This window comes from Durio zibethinus, chromosome 27 (assembly GCF_047325235.1).
Source record: "Durio zibethinus cultivar Kanyao isolate XHJ-2024 chromosome 27, ASM4732523v1, whole genome shotgun sequence".
NCBI lineage: Eukaryota > Viridiplantae > Streptophyta > Magnoliopsida > Malvales > Malvaceae > Durio > Durio zibethinus.
The window spans coordinates 10,952,415-10,969,664 of NC_143188.1; the positions used below are offsets into that span (position 1 = coordinate 10,952,415).

Below are 17,250 nucleotides of genomic sequence, written 5' to 3' on the forward strand. Positions count from 1 at the left end.
TTGACATTTTTTGTTTTTGATTTGAAATTACCCTTAAGCAATTACAAAGAAGCTGTAGGGTAGTTAAATGCCCTAATAGAATTGTGTTTTTCTTGGCCATTTCTTGTATCCTTACATTCCAATTTGCTTCAATTCAATGTTTCTCTAAATCAATTCAACTTGTTTTAAACAATTTTCAAAGTTTGTTATTCTTGATCTTTGATATTGGTTTTACTTCAAGATGAACTCCATCCACATTATGCTTCAAAGTAATTCCTTGAACAATGTCTTATAAAATTCAATTCAAAACTCTTTTCATCTACTAGATTAGCTTTTTATAAGTATTTGATCAAACTTAAAACTTAATGAATTTATGTTAATCATTTAATAACAAATAGTTAAGTTTGAAACGCTTAAACAAATTTATTAGATAACAACTACAAAAAGATTTTAGTATAATAAAAAATAACATGAGTTCAATATATTCAACAATTATCATCTGCTTATGAATTCGATGCTTCCAAACTTAATAACATTAACATTGAACCCCAAAATTACTAAATTATTTAAATTATTCAATCAATAGTCAATTTCATTATAAAAAATTATTTGCAAAATTAAGAAAATGAAATAAAGTCGAATTCAATTAAAGAAAGTGCAAATATTGACCTTGTCATATATTGAAAATATATTTTAAAATAAATTAATAAACATATTTATTTAATGCTAAAATATTCTTTGAGCTGGATCCAGTTCGAACTTTAAAAAATCTTGCTCAAAATTAGATAGGTTGACAAGTCTAATACCCAATACCGAGGTTGATCTTGAAATTGATCAAATGGACAGCCCAATATCAGCTTAGTCCAAATAAGGGTGTATTTTTTTTTATTAAACTGTGAAGCTTGGCCCTTAAAATTGAAGAGAGAAAACAAAAAAGTATTACAAAAGACTTAAAGGGTACGTATAAAATACGTATGCAAAAACGCTTGGCCCGGACGCGGCGACAATTTTCAGTTTGAGCTTTGATTGAAACGGCGCCTGTAGTCAATTTTTCTATCACTGCTGTTAGCCTGTCCTCTACCCACGGTACAAGACTTGCATTTTTTTCTTTTCTGGGGATTTTGGAGCTCAATCAAAGCCTTAATCATGGTAACTCTTGACACCCTCTTTTTCGTTTTTTCTTTTATTTATTTGTATTGGGTTTTCTTCTTTTCTCTAAATTCAAAAAATTGAAGGAAAAATTTTGGGCTTTTGCTTAATTACAAAGGATTTTATTGAATTCAGTGTCATGAAAAGTATGATTCACTTTTGAATTCTGATTGGGTTTTTTTCTTTTAATATGTGTTCGGGGTTTTGATTTAGTGAAGTTTGATGGCATTTGATCTTATTTATATGATTTATTATGCTGATTTTATGTTTGATTTTTGTTTTCTTCAAGGTTCTTCTACAAACCAGACCCTTTTCTTATTCTTAATGAACTTAAAAGCATGTTTGAGCGTAGCACTGAGAAAGGTTGTGTTTGGGTTACTTTTTTCTTGCGGATGTCTTATATGTAGGATTTTTATTAACGCTTTAGGTTTTCGTGTTCCTTAACATCGTTGAAGACTAAGGTGCAAAGGAACAAAACGAAGAATGCTGGACAACCCATTGAATACCGATGCCTTATTAGTGCAACTGATTGAAAAAAAAAAGATAATTTCTACTTCGGTATGCCCTTTTTCCTTTTGTGTTTATTTATTTCATATTTGGTTTTAGAATTCCTACTGTTGTTTATGCAATGGATAAAACAGTTGATTTTCATCATACATTCGCCTGGTGGGATGGATACATTGGTTGAGTATGTAGAATTGCTCTTAAATATGACCCATTGTTTTCATATGTGGCAGATAAACCAATTGCGATTTCCGTGGAAGGTACTGCATATGGATTGGAAACTCCGGTTGGAGCTGTGTAATTCTGGTATGATGAATAATATAGCAACCATGATTTGATTGTATATAATTTATACCAAACACCACTTATTAGCTTTTATGTAAAATGTTGATTTGGTGTGACTCAGCTCTTCACTTTATATTTTTTTTTATCTTTATATGAAGTGAGAAACGTAAATTTTAGCAGTATGATCAAACTTAAAAGTAGTTTTTGACCCTAGGTGGCAACAAGAATGCATCTAGTTGAATTGATGTGTTTTTTATCAGGATTGCGGTCTTACCAGATGTCAAATAGTTTAGCATTCAATGGAAAAATAAGTATCTAGTTGCCTGTTATGAAGTTATCATCTTTGCGCAATGATAAATTTGTCAATTAACTATATATTTGCCTTTTTATTAGGTGAGAACACAACAGATCTAACAACTTATTTGTTTAAGTGTTAATATAAATGATAATAGCCTTAACAGTAGTTGAATAAATTTTCTTTTGACTATGCCAGTCCTGTTATTTTTACTTTGAAAATTTTAAGTAATTATAATTGGCTAATAATTTATGATTCTATGCCCAAAAAGTTGATGTTTAAGAAAGAGAATACGAGGTTTTTCATGTGATTTTACCAAATAAAAACATCGGCCTTTTGGAGGAAACAAAGTTGCTTTCCAATTCCTAGGCTACCTTAGGTTGTGACCTGCTGAGTATTTGAGGCATTAAATGTTTGTGGCTTGGAAGTTTTCATCATCCCATCAATTTATGACAGACAATTATGGCAGATGAATCCTTAGTTGTATAGTTTTCTCTTCTCTATCTCCCTTGTCATTTAAAAATTGGCCAAGAAATGTTATTCTGCAATGTACCTGAAGATTTGTATATGTAAAAAATAAAAGAACGAAGAATGTAAAATCCAAAACAGGAATGATTCCTTATTACATTCACATGCAAGTCCTTTCTTGTGAAATGAGCTATTTGTTTATGTGGAAGCTGAAAATTGATAGTTTCATGGGGCAATTCATGGGGCAATACTAGTCTATTTGTTCTGGAAGTCTATCTATATTTGGACTGACCTTTGTCGGAGAGGTGGGAGCGCAGGATCACCAGTGCTTCCAAGCTTCATATGCCACCATTCTTAAGGCTCACATTACTGCGTTGAAGAAGAGAAAGAGAAAGGACGGGAAAAAGGCTGCAGAGGATAAGAAAGAAGGCGGTTCAAAGAAACTGAAAAGGGTGTGAAGGATTTTTTACCAACGGTTGTGTACAAATGCATACACTTCCTTTGCTTTTCAGCTTTCATCTCATCTAGAGAATGCTAGGTTCTTTTGTCTTTAAAAATCTAAAACTTGTTTCAATTTAAGCCATTACAGTAACTAAAGACTTGGGCTTTTGTTTGGATGCCCCTTAGGTATGATTTCAATGGATGATTGTTTTGAGCAGGCTGATAATGGTATGAAAGGATTTGCTAGAGATTTTGTTTATTGTTTATTGCATGTTAGTCCTTCACAACTTTGCTTTCCTGAATTTAGCAACTGATGTCGTCTTAGTTGTGATAAAATATTAGAGAAAAATTGTATGAGATGGTTACTTCACAAATCCTTTCTCTAGAGTCTTGAGGTCTGCTAGGATGTTTCATGTTTGGATGTTGTGATCCATCATCTCTGGCTCAGCTGCCAAATTAACCCAAATATGACCCATATTGGACGTCTATCTTTTTTTCTCCTTTTTTTTCCACAGTCCAAACAATTTTTTAGATTGCTAATATCACAAATATTTGGGCTCTTTTTTTTTTTTTTTCCTTCTTTGTTTAATTTTCATGGAGTAGAAAAGAATCACATTAAGTTTACTCTTTTAATCTAGTTTTCACATACAAAATATTTAGTAATGAAAAATAAATAAATAAAATCTTATACAACCAAAGTCTATATACCAACTAAGATTTGATGCACCCAATCCAAATGTCACAAATGACAATTCGTAAGCAAATAGACAAATAAAACACAACCCCCCAATGAAAAATCCATGGATTCCTAACTGAATGAAATATGTACTTGATAGTATGTTTCAACAACAATGCCAGGTATGGAAAGCTATACCTGATGTAACCGGCGATTAATATAACTTGTGTCTATTGACTTTTTGATTAATTGATACGATGTTGAAATTAATTTTTTAAGATTGTGGGTTCGAAATTTGTGGGCATAAATTTTTTATCAGATAAATATAAAAGTAAAAAATTTAAGAGTAAATTAAAATTTTTTTAAAAAAAATTACTAGAACTCGTATGTTGGGACCCGAAAAGTGACTCTCTTACAGCCTTGAGCTCTTAAATATCGTGAAAGTCTGAACAGAGTTGTGAAATTTAATGATGTTGACTAAGGTCCGTTGCTTTTTCCTGGAAACATGATGCTACGTGGAAGGAGTTGGGATATGGTTATCCCTAATTCATTGAAGATGAAAGACACGCCAGGAAACGTATGAACGAATCACTAATCTTTTCGTATGGTTTTTGAAGTCTAGACAGCTAGTCTTTGCATTGACGAGTCAAATTAGATCATGACCCGTCGCCCACACGGTGTTGGAAAATATTACCTGTTCAAATTTATGACAGACACACTATAACACATGCAGTATCTCAACCTGTCTGCTCACCACAAAATTTGGTATCATTTTTTTTGTAATGGAGTCCCTAACTATTAGAAAAAATCTGCTAGCATCTGTTGTTGTTGGAATTCTAGCTGCTGCTGCCTTGCCCCAAAATCCGTTGGCTCAAAACTGTGGTTGTGCACCAAACTTGTGCTGCAGCCAATATGGCTATTGCGGTCTTGGCAACGACTATTGTGGCACAGGATGCAAAGAGGGCCCTTGTTTCTCTAATTCTCCTAGCGGTGTTCCAGTTGCCACCATCGTCTCACCTGAATTCTTTGGTGGGATAATCAATCAAGCTGGTGCAGATTGTGTTGGGAAGAGATTTTATTCACGGCAGGCGTTTCTGAATGCACTTGATTCGTTTCCTGATTTTGGAAAATTAGGTTCTGATGTTGATTCCAAGCGCGAGATTGCTGCTTTTTTTGCCCATGCCACCCATGAGACTGAGCGTAAGCTCTCTTTCCTTTTAAATAAAGCATGGATTTTTTACAAAATTAAGTTCATTATGTGTAAACACTTGGTTTGATTTATAACTTTTAAGTTATACAATTCTAATCTCATAGCATTCTTAATCATAATAATTTCAAATCAGTTTGTCCGGTACTTACATGTTGCTCCACTCTTCATTTTTGTTCCTCTAAGTAGCTGTATCAGACACATTTGACTGATATGACTATGGAGATCTGACCCTCTAAATATATGGAAAAACTTAGAAAAATGTGAACTTATCCATGTCAGACACGTCAATATTCGACACTCATCCTCGAGTGCGAGTACCATAGGTCTGATATATTTGTCCATGTTGCTTAAGCAAATGTTCCTGTTTTTGCAGACTTCTGCTTTACTGAAGAGAATGACAAGAGTAACAGCTACTGTGAAAGCAGTTCAGAGTACCCATGCGCCCCAGGGAAGTCCTACTACGGTCGTGGACCCATTCAGCTTACAGGGAACATTAATTATGGAAAAGCAGGAAATGCCCTGGTTCTGAATTTATTGAACAATCCTGAAATGGTGGCCACTGATCCTGTTGTCTCATTTAAAACTGCATTGTGGTACTGGATGAATGCTGTCCACTCTGTCGTCAGCCAAGGGTTCGGAGAAACGATCAAAGCCATCAATGGCCCAGGTGAATGTGGCGGTCAAGAACCAGAAAAGGTTCAGCGTCGAATTGGGTTTTACACAGATTATTGCAGGCAATTTGGCGTTGATCCTGGATCCAATCTTTCTTGTTAGAGTTCCCTAGAGTTTGAGTTCATTTCAGCTGTTTTTCTAGCAGTACAACTAGAAGGCTACAGATCCTATCGTGTAGCTTCTAATTTTCCCAGAATAAATTTTCTAAGGTTTCTAGTAAGAGACCTGCAATAGAATAAAGGGAAATTTATATAACCCATACTAGACGAGTATCTGTCCCTTCTTTGATTATATTAATAATAGTTTGATACCCACGTTTCTCTGCGGGTTCATAATTATTAAGAGTATCCAGATGAATAGAACAGATGCATATATGGGAAACCTAAATTTAAAAACTCTAAATAAAAGATACTATGCATGGGAACTTTGGTAATGTCTTACCCTCAAAATCAAAATTGATAGTAACTAACGCAATAAAAGAAATCAAGCATTATAACAAAAAATACAAAATAAAATTTAACAAAATCAAGCATTTACAATTATTAATATGAAGAGAAACAGGTGGGATCAGAAGAGTGCTAGATCTACAATAATATAAAAGTAGCAATATTAATACGTTGATTGTTTAGAATAACCATTTACAAAACAAAAATAAATCATAACTTTCTTTTAATATTTTATCAGAAAAAAACGAAATCAATATATATATATATATATACATATATACATATATATATAACAAATTCTACACCATCAATATTACAACAGATTAATCCATAGCTACCATATAAATATGGATTGAATTTCATAAGATAAAAAAAATTCTAAAAATACAACACATCTAAACAAATCCAACTGTAAAAGCATAAAGAAAAAATAAAAATGAAAATAGTTTTCAGTTGCATTTAAAGAGCTATAAAAACCAATGGTGCACGCTAAACCTGCCAATGAGAAGTAGAAAAATTTTAATGAAATCAATATATATAAGTAAAAAAAAAAAATTACACTATCAATATAAAAAAGATTAATTCATAACTACCATATGAATATAGATTGGATTTTCATAAGGTAAAAAAATTAAAGTATCTACAAATGCAACTCCATAAATTCAAATAAATTCAACTTTCAAATCATAAAGAAAAATTATCTAAGCATTTAAAGTGTTATGAAAATCAACAAAACTTTAGTTAAAAAATGCTAAAATAACCCATAATTGAAGAAGTGGGAATATCAAGTTTAATCATAAGAATAAAGTGGAAATATAGAACCATGCTAATCATGTTATAAAAAAATCCAATGTTCTCAAGCGTCCCACAGCTATAAATTAAAAAACAAACATAAATTACTTATCAAGTTATCATGTAAATCGTAAGCTACATATGCTTTTAAGAGCATTTCTTACCCAAAAACCAAAACTGCAAACTCTGAATCTACCTTTCTTCAAACCTTGAAAGAGAAAACAACTAAAAAATTTCCAAAATAACCCATAATTGAAGAAGTGGGTATATCAAGTTTCATCATAATTAGCATGGTACCCGTGCTTAGCAGCAGGCACATACTTGTTCAAAGTTTTTTACTCTTCTGCACGTACATAGCTAATGTTTCTAATAGCAGCAAATTCATTACTAAATGGCTAAAAGTATCTGACATCCTTAACTAAGACGTATCATAATCAAGAAATAATTCAAAATATGAAAAAATTTCAAAAACTATATCCGATATGCGAATTGAAACTTTCGGAAGAGAAATGCGCTAACCTATTCAGATTGTGTAGGATCAGAATTTACTCTTAGAACCGGAATTACGTAATGTATGAAATGATTAGCCTGCAAAAGAACACCATCATCACCAACTACAACAACTAAATCCACATTTGTGATAAATTGCTATAAAATATGGCCTTCTAGTCAACTGACTTCTACTATAAAATTTTCTGACAAAAGTTCATGCTCCTCTTCCACATCACACCTATTATTATCAAGATAATAGACCACCTAACATTTTGTTGGTGAAACACGTGAAAAAACATGGATTTTAAGAAAAAAATGATATAATCATACTTAAACTTTCTACATTTTGTAACTACAATTATTTAATAGAATAAAAAAAACCTATAATGTAAAAAAATTGATAACAAAAAAAATTAAAAAAATAATACAACATTCCAAAAATATTCTTACTTAATAAAATAAAACAATTCTTGCATGATCAATTTTAGTAACTAATTGCGGTAATAATGATGGTGAAAGAAAACTTACAACTAATGAGTAGGTTTCATACATAGAACAAAATATATATCTACATTGAGAGGAATTTTAGATAAAAAAGAATTTAAAATTTTGCTTAATAGAAAATTTCCCTTTCAAAATACAAAAGGTCAAACATGATTTGCATTTTAATTTAAAACTTAAGCACAAACCAAGTAACACACTCATCTAATGGGAAGGACTCAAGCAACATGCAAACATGTTTTTATCTATTTTCTTCAATTCTTTCAAAAAAGCTAGATAATCACATCTCCCATTAACCATGATTCCATGTAATTGGAGGAAAAGGTGAACTTGAAAGGTTTAAGAAGAAAATGCTAACTTTCAACGGACAATTATAGCATCTATAAATATTTGTCAGCTAAGGCACATGATCACAGTCTTAAAAAAGAAATTAAGATAAAAAAATACCTATGTGAGCCTAAGCTTTAAATCTGGCTTGAAAATCCTTTGGAGCACATTGAGCATCAATCACCATAATATCACTTTCATTCTTCTAAAGTAACAAAATCATACAATGTGTTATTAGACATACAACACCAAAATGATCAAGTACATGTTTAAAAAGAATATTAAAATTTAGCAATTCTGGATTGGTGACAAACATAAAGAGACTAATATTTTAATGTGTAAAATAGAAAGATCATAAGAAACAAACCTGTAAGAAATGGTTCACAAACAACATATGGTCTATATCTTATCTGCTGATTAAATTTACCCCAATGAAAAAGAATTAATGCAGAAAAAGTTTTTGATAACTCACAAGCTTTCTGACATTGATAATTGGTTTACCAATTCAAAGCAAGACATAAAAGAAATATTATTAACAATTTAAATATATATAATTTTGAACAACTTTCTATTTCTAAAAATATACATCAAATTTTACCCAACAACAATTGATAGTTAGATAAAAGAAGCTTGACTACAATGATTTTCCCTCTTTAAAAATATACATAAAATTTCACAAAAAACAAGAACAAAAATAATTAATAAAAAATACAAAGCCTCACCCATTGAAGCAAATTTCACCTAACTCAACCAATAAAAATTCTTCCTGCAATTCTAGAATCAAGCATAAGAAGAAATGAAAATTCTACTTTCTGGATAAATTGCATATAATTCAATATCTTAATAACAAAATAAATTAACATAATGAGAAGCAAGTGAGACACTGCAAAGCAAGAAAATTTACCTCAAGAATTTAATAAAATCCATTGCACATTAGACATGGTTGAAAGCAACCAAAACAATTCTAAATTGCTTTAAAATCTTGAAAAAAAAATGAAAAAGATTAAATTTAATTTTAAAAGTCAAATCCTTTGAGATTTTGCAATCAAATGCATAATATTACTACTCAGTGAAAACATAGCATATAGACTTTTGGGCTTCTTATCACTTCATCCTAATACCAATATATATAAAAAAATTAAAAAAAAAAAAAGCACTCATTTAACTGCTGACATCTATTGGGTAAGGATGTTTGAATAAATGCTTCCAATCTTTTCAATTAGCAACAAGCGTAAATGCCAGTTGCTCTAGTCAAATTTTGTTATTATTCCCAAGCATCAAACTTCTGAATAATCCATGGGAACAAAAGTCAAGGGCTCCCATGGCTTTGGATAATTCCTTTTAAATCTTGGCATTGGATAGCTAGGAGTCCCATGATCATGTTTAAGATTTCTGCAACGTGAGTTATGAACAAGATTCAATTTTGAAAACCAAATTCTTACAATTTTAAAAAGAATCTGGTATATTTTAAACTTGGTTTAGGGTATTATGACATATAGGGTATTTAAGTAACATAAAAAATCGAAATTCAGCATTTTAACCATTTATTTAACCTAACCTGAAAATGGTGTCTTCTGCCTCCCTACGTGCCAATTATTTTCGAGTGAAATAAGAGTGGAAATGAGGGGAAAAAAGAGAGAGAGAGAGAGAGAGAAGCAGGGAGTTGTAAATTTTTTTCCCAAGTTTTATTGCCTTCATTACTTTTTTTAGCTAATAATTTTCAATAAACTCATTGTTACCAAACATATTTAACAAAAATATTGATAAAAAAAGTAATTCAGGAAGTCGAACGCCTTTTCTTTTCCTTACAGTTGTTAACATTCATGAATGAGTTACAGCTAAGGTTACCATTTTAATGGTACTTTTCACCCAACAACTTTATGTTATTTCTATATTTTGTGATTTAGACTACCTGAAATTGGAAAATCATGGGGCATCAAAGATTTAATTTATTATGAATTGATAAGTCACATTTGAACAATCACATTTGTCTTGCTTTGAGATTTTGGCAATCAAATACATAACATAATTACTTGGTGAGAACAGAGTATATAGATTTTTGGGCTTACTTTTAATTTCATGTTGGTACCAAATTAAAAAAATTATAATATAAAAAAGGAAAAAGAAGAATTAGATATTAAAATATAAAAAAAGGTAATGTGTTATTCAAATATTCTTGAGGTGAGAAATATTTTTAGAAGGTAGACCAAGAGGTTGAAGAAAACGTAAAAATATATTTAATATTAAAATATTTAAATTAACAAAAATAATAAATTAATAAAAATAAATTAGGAATAAGAGATCATTGAATTAAAGGTCAAAAGATATTAAGATTAATTGATACCAATTTATGGATACTGTAAGAATGTTATAACTTTTCTTATATGTAATTGTATTCTGAAACCTAGTTCTGTTTAGAAGACCATAATTTATTTTTTTTAAAGATCCTTAATCAAGTTTAAAATAACTTTTATAATAGATAAATTCACTTAAGTGATTAATCATATTTAGATAAAAAAATATCAATTATGACTGCATATGTTGTGTCTAATGATTAAGTTATAGGACATACACATTATGACAATACTCAATCCCAATCCAACATAATAAATATATATATATATATATAAACTACATTCGACTTGAATTGATCAAATATCACTTTATATTTTAATTGAGCATAATCTCATAAAAATATTTTTTAATATAAATAATATTTTAATTATATATAAACATAATTTTTTATTAAATTAAAGTATTAAATAATAAGTTTATTATTTTATTACAAATATATAATATAAATTTTGAATAATAATAAATAATATATTTTAAAATATACATGAAATGAGATGAAATACCCTAAACTTAACTCCAACAAATCTTGATATTTTTAAAAAATTTTGATTCAATTTTGAATTTTTTTAAAAAATGCACCATTTGGATTAGAATGAACAAAAATCTATTAAATATGAATTGTTTTATTATTCCAACTGCAAACATTTTTTTTCCTTTACAAAATTCATCAAAAAAATAAAATAACAAAAAAAAGCCAAATAAAAAAATACAAAATACAAAAAAATTTAGAAAAGAAATGAGTGCCATATGGGCACCCCATAGCTCTTTATTCTCTATAAAATTAGATTATGATCCATACGATAAACAAAATAGTTTTACTTATTTAATATGGGTATATACATACAAATTATTTTTTTTCTAAAATTATATTTAAAATTTCCAAATTTATAACATATATAAAATTCATATATACTAACTTATTTTAAAAAATAAACTTAAAAAAAAAAAACAAAAAAATGACATGTTTTCTGTTTGGACTATTTTGTTTATAGTAATAGTTATACACCTGTAAGATTACATCAAATAAAAATAAATTATGTCTTTTTTAAAAATCAAAATATATATATCATTGATTGATAAATTAAATAATACAAAACATATTAATATACTTTCACTTTTGTAATCTTTTCAAAATTACTGTACAATATATGAAAAATAGTAAGAGCTAGATGAAAAAGAAAAAGTAAATTAAAAAATATTATTTTTCATAAGAATAAAATTATAATAGTGATAGAATATATCTTGGAAGAAAAGTTGTAAAAAAAAAAATTGTAATAGTAATAGAATATATCTTGAAAAAAGTTGCAAAATGAAAAAAATAAAAAATTGATATAACACATTGCATTTATAATTTTAAATTTGTAGAAAAACTATTAAGTGACAATTAAGATTGAAAAGATAATTTTTAAATTAATATTTTAAATTTTAAAAAAGATATAATAAGTGATAAAGACGAAATCAAATTTTTTACATATATTTGACACATAAATTTGATAATTAAAGTTGATATGAATAAAATTCTTTTGATATGAATAAAATTCTTTTGATGGTATTATTATTTTCAAGATTTAATATGAAAAATTATTTGAATTTTCAATGTGTTACTTAAATTTTCAAAAAGAAAATTTTTTATTGATTTAAATCAAGATAAAAGGATTGTTGAAAGATTTGAATAAATTGAATATTTGTATTTTTTAAATATGTTGAAGATTTTGATAATTAAATAATTTCTTAAACAAGATTATTTGATAAACAACTAAATTAATTTATTATGAAGATAAAATCCATATTTCATATTTTTAATTTTAAAAAACGTATATCTAGATTGATTTAATTTTTAATTATAATTTGAATAATTTTTCTATTTGAAAAAAAATTTAAGATTATCTAATTTGTAATTTAAAAAAAAACTATCTTAATTTGTTCAAAAAGCTATCTTGCATGTCATTTAAAAAAATTGTCCAATAACAATCCATGTAGCAAACCTTATCAAGTGTCTATATATGTTATAATATAATATATATATATATATATATATGATTTATTGTATGGATAATATCCTAATTTGTAATTTTTTTAAGATGTTGATTTGATGCATGACACCTATCACCAATAAAATAAAAAAAAAGGAAAAAATTTAAAAAAATAAAGGAAATGGTAAAGAAAGAAATTAAAAAAATGCAGTTGGGTAATAAAATAAAAAAAGAAAAAATTAAAAAGGAAAGGAAGAAAAAAGAAGAAAAGTAGTTGAGTGACATGAACACCCCTAAATCTCTGCAACTTTCATTTTATTAAAGTGAAAATACAAAACCATATTAACTATGCTAACCATCCTAATTATGAATTATTACTATGGAGAAATAATGAATTTGTTTATTCAGTCTTTCAGGCAACAAAATCTTTGATTCTTCTCAAGTTTTTACTCATGCCAATACTTGAGATATAACTTCAGCTGCTTTCTTTCATTCCCCTCTACGCCACCTTCAGAGCTCACACTCTGTTATCCTTTCCAATGCATCACCATCTTTGTCTTCTTCGAAGCATTTCCTTTTTTTTTTGTTCAAATCTAAAGAACAAATAAGAAAAAATAATCAAAAGTAAAAAAAGAAGAAGAAAAGATAAAGAAAAGTATAAAGAGAGATAAAATGGGTAAAAAGAATGAAAAGATAGAAAGTTAAAGAAAGAAAGTAAAAAGAAAGAGAAAGGGCAAGATTTCCTATTCTCTATTATTTTTTTTTTCAAATCAAATACTTTGTTGTGTGAAAGATTAAAAGATAAAAGGGGAAAAAAAATCAAAAGGGTGCCAAGTAGATGCCTCTGTGAGTTTCAAAGTCTAAAATATTTGGTGTATAAATTAATATAATATATATATAAATATAAAATTAAACAAATAATAATATATATTTTTATATATATCCGAGGTGAGGTGTAACACTTTAAATTCATCTTCAATTCAATTCCTATTTTAAAGGAAAAACGTTAATCAATTTCAAATCTTTAAAATACACACCTATTAGATGAGAACAAATCAAAATTCATTAAATACGAATTTTTTATCATTATTATTTTTATTGACTTTTATTGTATGAATAATACATATATAGATATAAAATTAAATAAATAATTAAATATATATTTTTATATATATTCTGTGTGAGATGAGACACCTTAAACTTGCCTTCAATTCAATCCCAATTAAAGAAAAAAAAAAACTCGATGCAGTCCCAAATATAATAAAAAAAACTTATTTTATCCAAACAAATTAAAATCATCGAATATGAGTTATTGTTTCATCTATATTTCCATTGACTTTTTTATTTACAAAAAATTATCTAACAAAAAAGGTTAGAAATAAAAAATAGAAAAAAAGAAAACCAAATAGAAAAAAGTTTAAAACTTAAAAAGAATAAAAAAAAGGAAGTTTTAAAAATATATGAATTTAAAAAATTAAATAAATAATAAAAAAATATTTTTATATATACGAGGGTTGAAACATTCTAATCCATCTCGGACTAGGCTTCAATTTTTTAAAAAATTTTGATCTTATCCTAAATTTTTAAAAAACACACCTATTAGTTTAGAGTGAATTGAAATCTATTAGATATATATTATTTTGTTATTCTTATTTTTATTGATTTTTTTTACAAAATTTATCTAATAAAAAATGTCAAAAAAATAAAATAACGAAAAAATAAAACAAACTTTAAATAAGAAAAAAAACTAAAAAAAAAATAAAAAAAAAGAATATAATGTGATGTTGAACCTTTCATTTTTCTAAAATCTACAACTTTAATTATATGGATGCGCTTATTGGATTGGAACTAGTCAATACTATCAAATATGGGTTGTTTTGTCATTATCACTTCAATTATTTTTTTTACAAAATTAATTTAATTAAAAGAATAAAAAACCAACAAATGAAAAAAAACCAAATAAAAAAAATTAAAAGAAATGAAAAAATGAAAAGGAAAATGTGCATTGTAAACACCAAGACAAAATGAAACAACTTAAATTTGTTTTTGATCTAACCCATTTTTTTAAAAAAAATCTTGATTCGATCTTGCAATTTTTTTAAAAACATATTTATGTTGAATCGAGATGAATTGAAACTAGTCGGATACTAATTGTTTTAGCACTTTTACTTTCATTAACTTTTTTCTTATAAAATTTATTTAATGAAAAAATAAAGTCAAAAAACAAAAAACAAATAAAAATGAAAAAAAAAAGCTAAAATGAAAATCTAGATTTAATAATATATAAAGTAAAAAATAAAAAGATCAAATCAAAAAATCAAAAACTAAAAAGTACAAAAAAACCAAATAAAAAAATAAAAAAGAAAAAAAATGGAAAAAGTGATGAGGTTGACATCAACTTAGCTCCAATCTTTTTATATGTACTAGTGTGTAGCCTGCGCTATGTATTGGGACTACAATGTAGTGCCAGAACTACAATTAAATTGCAAACTATTTAAATAAAAAGTTGACTTGCATAATATACAAGTTTTTTAATTTTTCATTATTTTTAACCATTAATTTTAATATATCTAAATAATAAGATTAAACTATTATTTTCTATTTTTATTTGTCTCTACCATATTTTGGATATATTAGAATCAATGATTAAAAAAATGTGAAAAGTTTTTTTTATTTTATTTTACATTGTGTAAATTGATCATTTCTCTTTGAAAAAGCTATTAATATAAAGTTTAAACATGTATATTAATAACATATTGGATATATTTTTAAGCATGAAAAAAATGCTATAAATAAATTTGTTTATCTATTAGATATATAAGAGAAATATTACAATATAAAATATGAATAGAAAATGTTTCTTTCCAAGTCTCAAATGTGAAACCTCTTCAATCACACCAAATAACAAATCTAATACCAACCGTTAGAAAGCTAAACTCCTCTAACTATTTTACCAATGACTTGGACAAATGAACGAAATGGGAAATTTTTTTCACTACTTCCAATTGGATGGCCTCGTTGATAATAGAAGAAAAGGTTAAACAGATCAATTCTCAAGTTGAGTTAACAACTAACAGCAGCCAATTGTCTTTTGTGCATTCCCCTACTTCATGAATGCCATAATTTGGTAGTGCTTAGCACAACAAAGCAATGCACTTAAGTTAGTAGTATCTAATTCTAGAAAGAATCATGTGACGACAAAATATGAAATAACCAAATGCAACAAATTTTGCTTTTTTAATAATATAAGCACTTGTTATGATTAAATGTTCTTGATTTCTAGATCCAAGATGCATGCTAAATACAAACTACCACTACTAATAAGACAACTTTAATTACAAACTCTATATCATGTCTTTAAAAAATTTATGAGTTCAAGTTGAAAATCATTCCTTAATTTTGAACCTATGAAGAGTAGTATTTTGACCAAACAGGTAATAGCATAGTTGCACAACCCTTAATAAGAGGCTTATAGATAACAATTCATCAAAGTGAAATATAAAGCTACCAATATAAGACAACCAAATTGGTTTATTGAAGAATTCAGTCAAAAAAATAAACCTTTTGCTTAAGCATTCCCAATCTAAAGATGAGTTGACATAATCGAAACTTGAGCTATTATATGAATGAATAAAAATTCTAAGTAAATGACTTTGTGTTAATGCTATACAACCTGTTAGGCAGCAATACCACGCTCAAAGCTTTGAGTAGCAAAGTTATCTTGCAAAAATCTTGAAGATATAAGTCCAAATTGCTAGCTAAGCAAGAAAATCCATTTCATCAAGTACGCTTGTAGAGAAAACAATATGCTTCAAAAACAAAAACAATGAAACTTCAAAGATAAACAGTATACTTACCTTACTTTCAGGGATTTTCCAGGATTGGACAAAAGTAAGGTAATCAATGCAACTTTATTAGTCAAATAGATTAAACTTTAACATCTTTGTTGTAGGGTCAAAGTCAAACAAACATTAACAATTGAAATAGTATTTGGTCCATAATTATAATGAAAAAGCTTAATATTTTTTCAAATAGATAGGTCTAATGGAGTGTTAAATATTTTAATTACAGTGAATCAAAGTGAATTAGACAGATTTACAACGATTCATTTATAAATTGACTAATTTTACAATGTATTACAATTTTTAGCATTTTAATTACAATTACAATTTTTTTTGAAAGAAGAAATTTCAAATTATTAAACAATACCTAAAACCCACTTTTATTTTATGGAAAAAAAACACTACCTAAAAACCCTTCATCTGATTAGAAATAATTAGATAACTTTAGTTTTTTCATTTATTTCTTCCTTACTTGGTTTTACAATTTAATTGAAAATGTTAAATATATCTAAATTTATACCAAATAAATGCCCATTTTTTTTTGGTTATGCCAAAGCCTCTTCGTACAAAAATAAAGCCTATTTTGATGCAACTCATTTTCCATTTACAACATTTTGCAATAAGCTAAAGAAATTTGAAGACTTAATATGCCTCTTTACAGGTATTTTGATTCATGCCATTCAACATTCTCTTAAATAAGTGGAAACCAGAAACCATCAAAAGCTTACATTCATTGGAAGAATCATCGTGAAGTTCTTCATCAAGCTCAGACTTGGTGCACAGCATTAACTCTGAAGAATGAAGTCCAAAAGTACAAAATAAAGCAATAATAAATATGACAGA

General features: G+C 27.5%; 2 protein-coding genes and 1 long non-coding RNA gene across 6 annotated transcripts; 2 read left to right on the top strand and 1 right to left on the bottom strand.

The window, feature by feature from the left end:
• The first annotated feature begins 917 nt into the window (after positions 1-917).
• LOC111279294 (uncharacterized) lies at positions 918-3,380 on the top strand. 4 transcript variants are annotated; one of them, XM_089756147.1, is made up of 5 exons: positions 991-1,128; positions 1,418-1,491; positions 1,584-1,686; positions 1,866-1,938; positions 2,984-3,380. In XM_089756147.1, the coding sequence occupies exons 3-5, from the start codon at positions 1,612-1,614 to the stop codon at positions 3,136-3,138; spliced, it is 303 nt and encodes a 100-aa protein (XP_089612273.1). In that variant the 5' UTR covers positions 991-1,128; positions 1,418-1,491; positions 1,584-1,611; the 3' UTR covers positions 3,139-3,380. The 4 variants fall into 4 exon arrangements, 3 of the variants coding, with proteins under 3 accessions (XP_089612274.1, XP_089612272.1, XP_089612273.1); XR_002688921.2 differs by lacking the exon at positions 1,418-1,491 and having other exon boundaries at positions 918-1,128; positions 1,556-1,686; positions 2,998-3,380; XM_089756148.1 differs by lacking the exon at positions 1,418-1,491 and having other exon boundaries at positions 988-1,128.
• Positions 3,381-4,484: 1,104 nt separating this feature from the next.
• LOC111279293 (endochitinase EP3-like) lies at positions 4,485-6,014 on the top strand. The gene is made up of 2 exons (XM_022866312.2): positions 4,485-4,997; positions 5,381-6,014. The coding sequence occupies exons 1-2, from the start codon at positions 4,580-4,582 to the stop codon at positions 5,779-5,781; spliced, it is 819 nt and encodes a 272-aa protein (XP_022722047.2). The 5' UTR covers positions 4,485-4,579; the 3' UTR covers positions 5,782-6,014.
• A 447-nt stretch (positions 6,015-6,461) lies between these two features.
• LOC111279295 (uncharacterized) lies at positions 6,462-7,507 on the bottom strand. The gene is made up of 2 exons (XR_002688922.2): positions 7,437-7,507; positions 6,462-6,620 (listed from the first exon to the last, which is right to left on the bottom strand). It is a non-coding gene; the product is annotated as an uncharacterized LOC111279295 (long non-coding RNA).
• Between the last annotated feature and the right edge of the window lie 9,743 nt (positions 7,508-17,250).